This window comes from Aplysia californica, unplaced genomic scaffold (genome assembly GCF_000002075.1).
Source record: "Aplysia californica isolate F4 #8 unplaced genomic scaffold, AplCal3.0 scaffold01401, whole genome shotgun sequence".
Classification (NCBI taxonomy): Eukaryota; Metazoa; Mollusca; class Gastropoda; order Aplysiida; family Aplysiidae; genus Aplysia; species Aplysia californica.
In genome coordinates this window covers 108,256-113,167 of record NW_004798671.1, presented here as the reverse complement: position 1 = coordinate 113,167, position 4,912 = coordinate 108,256, and the positions used below count along the sequence as shown (strand labels likewise).

Below are 4,912 nucleotides of genomic sequence, written 5' to 3'. Positions count from 1 at the left end.
GTCGTTGTACATTCGCAGAGCCTTCTCTCTTGGTTGGTGGCAGTTAGCATTGATGGTAGACTCTATGCTGGGGATACCCCTTTCAGCAGCAAGTGCCTCGATCGGTGAGGACTGCGCTTGGGTGGCGATCAGTCGCAGACAGCTGTTTTGTGCCACTTCCAGATCCTTTATCAGAGTTTGGCTCAACCACATTCTTTCCAGCTGTTGCAAGAGGAGTTGAGAAAATGTGTTGTTTTTTTTTTGTTTGAGTAAAGAGAAGCACACCAACACAATAGTGGTAATTTAGTGCTGGGAAAAAATAAGACACTCGGACGGAAACAACAGAAGGGAAAGTAAAGAAGTAGGACCTACTAGTGGCGCCCTCCAACCACCCACAAACACTTTGTATATGGGTGAGGTAGACCGTGTGTAGGTCATCTTTCCTCCATCCTCATTTTGAGTGGGGGACAGTGCCGAGCATCCTCGTCATCTGGGTGGCCTTAGCTATTACTGTCTCAGCGTGAGCCTGCGGTCAAGTTCATCAAACAAGTTGAGATAGTAATAGCTAAGGCTGCTGTTGTTGTTACGTACGCTTTTGTCATAGCAACTGTTGCTGAAGGAGAATGCTTGAGTGAGACATAGACGATGCCAGCAAAGAGTGTCGTGCATAGAACCTGACAGTGTTCATAAAGGTTTATTTTCCTTTCCCAGCAACCCCACAGGAACCCGCGGAGACAATCCCCCGAACTTCAGCCCCACCCAACAGTAGAGTCAATCAAGCGAACTCCCCCAAAGAACAGAAGGAAGACAATGAAGACAGAGAAAAGGGAGGAGCCCGACAGCAAGGAGAAGACGATGGGGATCATAATGAAACACACGAGAGCGGGTGTCCTGATGGATCTATCGTGCTGGGAAAATTTTGTGCTGTGTTCCACAAGAAGAGGAGCTCGATGGCCGACGCCCACACAGTGTGTCAATATAACAACATGTCATTGTGGGCTGATGGGTTGAGCAGTTCTGATTTTGACATTCTTAAGAAAAGTGAGTATGGTGCACTTTACTTTTCCTCGACATGCTCTTTTAATTAAATAATTAGTTTGGTTACTAATATATTTCTGTTAGATATCCTTTAATTTATGATCATTGTTTTTAAAATATTTTTGGGGGGGAAGGGGGCAGTTGTTGCTGCTGTTGTTTATGTTGTTGTTGTACTTGTTGTTGAGACCATTGTTTAAAACTTTCGTTTTGTTCTGTTTGTTTTGTAGGGTATTTTTCTTTTTGTCTTTTGACTGAGAAAACAAATCTCTACCTCTCTATTCCAGACCACACACATTTTCCTCGTCATAAAAAGACGTCAGTCACAATGTACACCGATTCTAATTCACACCTGTCCCTTTCCTTATCCTCAGATGTTGATGTCATAACAGTATGGACCGGACAAAGACATAAAATTAATTGTGTAATCTTCAAACTAAACAAGGAGTTGGAGAGAAAAATAAACTGTACTATGCAAAGAAAGTTCTTTTGTTTTTCTGCTAGACAAGGTAATCTAATAGTTGCTGTATAATAAGTTTACGTCCAATGAATTTTTCTCTCTCACACACAAGTTGCAGCGCATAATAATTTGGAAAGCTTGGTAGTTTTTGCTCTCTTAGGAGGGCACCCAGTTCAGACTCATTCGGGAGGCGCTATTACGAAACTGCCTTTCCAGGGGAATCCATAATCATGAAATAGATGAATGGACACCAGCATTTTCTGAGTTAACCCATCGTACATTACAAGATGTTTCACTCCTCTCTTTGCCTATTTTAAAAAATCCAAAAAATTCGGTGGCGCCCTCTTCGAAAAAGCACCTACTTTGCGAACAGATTTACCCCACTTGTGTGGAAAAATCAAAGTGAAACTAATTAATCTAGTTTTTTAATAGATTAGAATTTAAATTCAGAAGAACGCCTTTTCAAAATGGTTACGCTGTCAAAAACCTCTTTTCAGGAGGAACAGCCAATTATTTTCGTCGTCTGATTTGGCTTTAGAATGAGAGGCGAGAGGTCATTAAACTCCCAAAGTTCCACATTGGGCGAACCGGAACAGCAGATTTTAGACCGATGAAAAGCAGTTGATCTGCTTTCGCTAGGGGGTGCTATTCCTATTCTTCTTCTGTATTAACGAAAGAGAGATTCAAAACAAAGACTGTAGCGCCATCTGAACAAATTCCCGGACTTACGCAGACTCTTTTTTTTTGGCTGTGTGAACCATCTATGTTGTGTGTGCGATCTTTGCAAATGATCATGAAATTTAGATGTATCGATGCGGCATCTTCTCCTGGGTTGAACCCATAGATATTTGATTAACCCTAGAAAGGATATGTTTTGTTAGAAGGTCTTTGGTTAACTCTAGCTTACACCTTTGGGATCCGGCATGCCCAAATGGTGCTACATGGTGTGTTAAGGATAGGGTTAGGGTTAGGGTTAGTTCCTAAGTTAACCCTAGTTTAAACGTTTGGAGTCTGTCATACTCCAGTGGTGCTTAACTTATAAGTTACTGGGTTAGGGTTAGGGTTATGGTTAAGGTTACGACTAGGGTTAGAGATAGGGTTAGGGCTAGGGGCAGGGTTGGGGTTAGGATAAGAGTTAAGGTTAGGGTTAGGATTTTGGGATAGGGTTAGGGTTTAGGGTTAGGGATAGGTTTAGATTGAGGGTAAGGGTTGGGATTAGGGTTAGGGTTTAGGGTTTAGGGTTTAGGGTTAGGGTTAAATATAATTCGGTTTCCCAGTCTTTGGGCTCACAAAATATTGGTAATGATTGTAGGTATCGAGTCTAGTATTATCTAATTTTGTTTGCCCCACCATGATAGTTAAAGGCCAAAGATTCAACTTCAAAGCAGTAACTCCTACCTGTAGTTGAAAAGTTACAACTCTTTGTAATTTGAAAAATATACTATTATTATAAACTTAGTTAATAGATAACAATTTATTTTAGTTAACAAATAAAAACTGAGCATAGTTAACAGACAACCATTAATTTTGTATATTCAGTAAGTCAACACTTCTATTTAAGTTGATAACTTAAATTACCATTTATTATAATTGATAAATAACCATTACTATAGATAATAGATAACGTCTCATTTGAGCCAATCCCCATACATCTCCCCTCCCCCGCTCTTCTTTTCCCTCTTCTCACTCCCCATCCTCCACCTTCCTCCCAAATCCGGCCTATCTTCATACCCCCAACCCTCCCACTCTCCCTCCACCCCCACACGACTTCTTTCCTCTCTCACAGGTCTGGATGGACAAACACAGACGACCACTAATCCAGCCCTGACACACAGTACCACGCCTCAGACACAGACACAAACACACAAAACTACCTCCACTGTTGCCATGGTGACCACCGCGAGTACACCGATTTATGACACCAGCTCTAGTCCTGGTGCGGGAGACGCCGCTACGACAGGCTACCCTCCCACCATCACCTCAACCACCACCACAGCAACCACGCCCACCACAACCACCGCACTCACCACAACCACCCCACCCACCACCACAACCACCACAACCACCACAACCAGTACCGCTTTAAGGAGCACCAGGAGCACCAGGAGATATTTCCGGACCACCACCACCAGCAAGCACACAGAGACCGAAAGCACCGTCACTTCTGCAAGATGCTTCCCGCCCTCCACAGTCCGTGGCCAATGTCCCCTCGGCTGGCTTACAAAGAGAGACAACTCTTGTGTGGCTTTCCTGATGACGTCATCCTACTTAGATGGGCACAACAATTGCAGCAAGAAGGGAGGCAAGCTATTCTCCATTGGGGAAACGGAGAGACCGTGTGTGGCAGGTGAGTACTTTCCCTTTGAGGATGGCCACTGAGTCGTTGTTGCAAGCAATTCCCTTACGTCCTAATTGCGAGAATTTTCGATTTTTCCACCCTCCCGAAGCTCTATCACAGATGTACCTTTCAGCATCACCAAAATACAGTTAATGCAATTGCTTAGGCTTACAAGGGATTTGCTGTTCATGATTCCTGATTGGAAGAACACAACAAAAACAAGATTTTGTTTGTCTCTGGTGTCAAAAGTACCGAAACGGACTTACGTGGATTGCTTGCGACACCGAGGACTGGCGCCACTTGTCAGGTTCGCCAGATTGGGATGGAGCTAAAAGCTGGACCTTCCATCGTGTATACCCAGTGTCCAGCGGCACGATCAGTTCTGCTCGGTTCGGTTCGGTTTGGTAGGCGGGGGTAGCCAGATTGGGGGTGGAAAGCGACCGTCAGAAGCCGATCGCCTGTCTAGCAGCCTCAAAAAGAGAACCGATCCGCCAATGGGCACTGGGTAGTACGCTCGTACGCGAAGACCCTTCGATTCTAGAAATGTTGGCCCATTACATTTATGTACCAAAAACAGCCTTCTCGAGACAGCATATCGGACCAGTGTTGCTTCTTGTTTTCTCCGACTCGCAATTGAATACCGGGTAGAGAATGAGAGATCATTGCTATTCTCCTTGTGAGGCGTCGGAGTGAAATTGGACGCTCGTCAAAATAGTGAAATCAAAGAAAAAAAATATGTTTTCTACCCATGAGACAATTTTTATCATTCTTTAATTTTCAAAAACAAAGTTTGGGTTTTTATCAATGCCTTATAAAATATGTCCATTTCAAAATATATTTCAGTGTGGATTTTACTGAAAAACATTGCTGAAAAGCACAAAAAGTCGTTTTAATTCAAGATGGACGTCCTAGATCATAATAGACTCTATAGGCCTATTTTATTAACTCAAGTTTTATTTTCTTCCAGTGACACCTATCGCTTTAACCATCTTTAAAATGCGTGATCTTTGTTTCGACACTCTTTTTTGGCCAAACTGCTTTCTAAGCTTCGAGGAGGGGGAAGAAAAAGAGAGAGAGAGGGGGGGGAGAAAGAAAGAGAG

General features: G+C 43.2%; 1 protein-coding gene across 1 annotated transcript; it reads left to right on the top strand.

The window, feature by feature from the left end:
* Window positions 1-690: 690 nt before the first annotated feature.
* LOC106010983 lies at window positions 691-3,821 on the top strand (the record flags this gene model as incomplete). The annotated part of the gene is given in 3 exon segments (XM_013090663.1): window positions 691-1,020; window positions 1,389-1,523; window positions 3,261-3,821. Coding segments are annotated over 3 exon segments (1,026 nt in total), but the record flags the coding sequence as incomplete, so codon positions are not given.
* Between the last annotated feature and the right edge of the window lie 1,091 nt (window positions 3,822-4,912).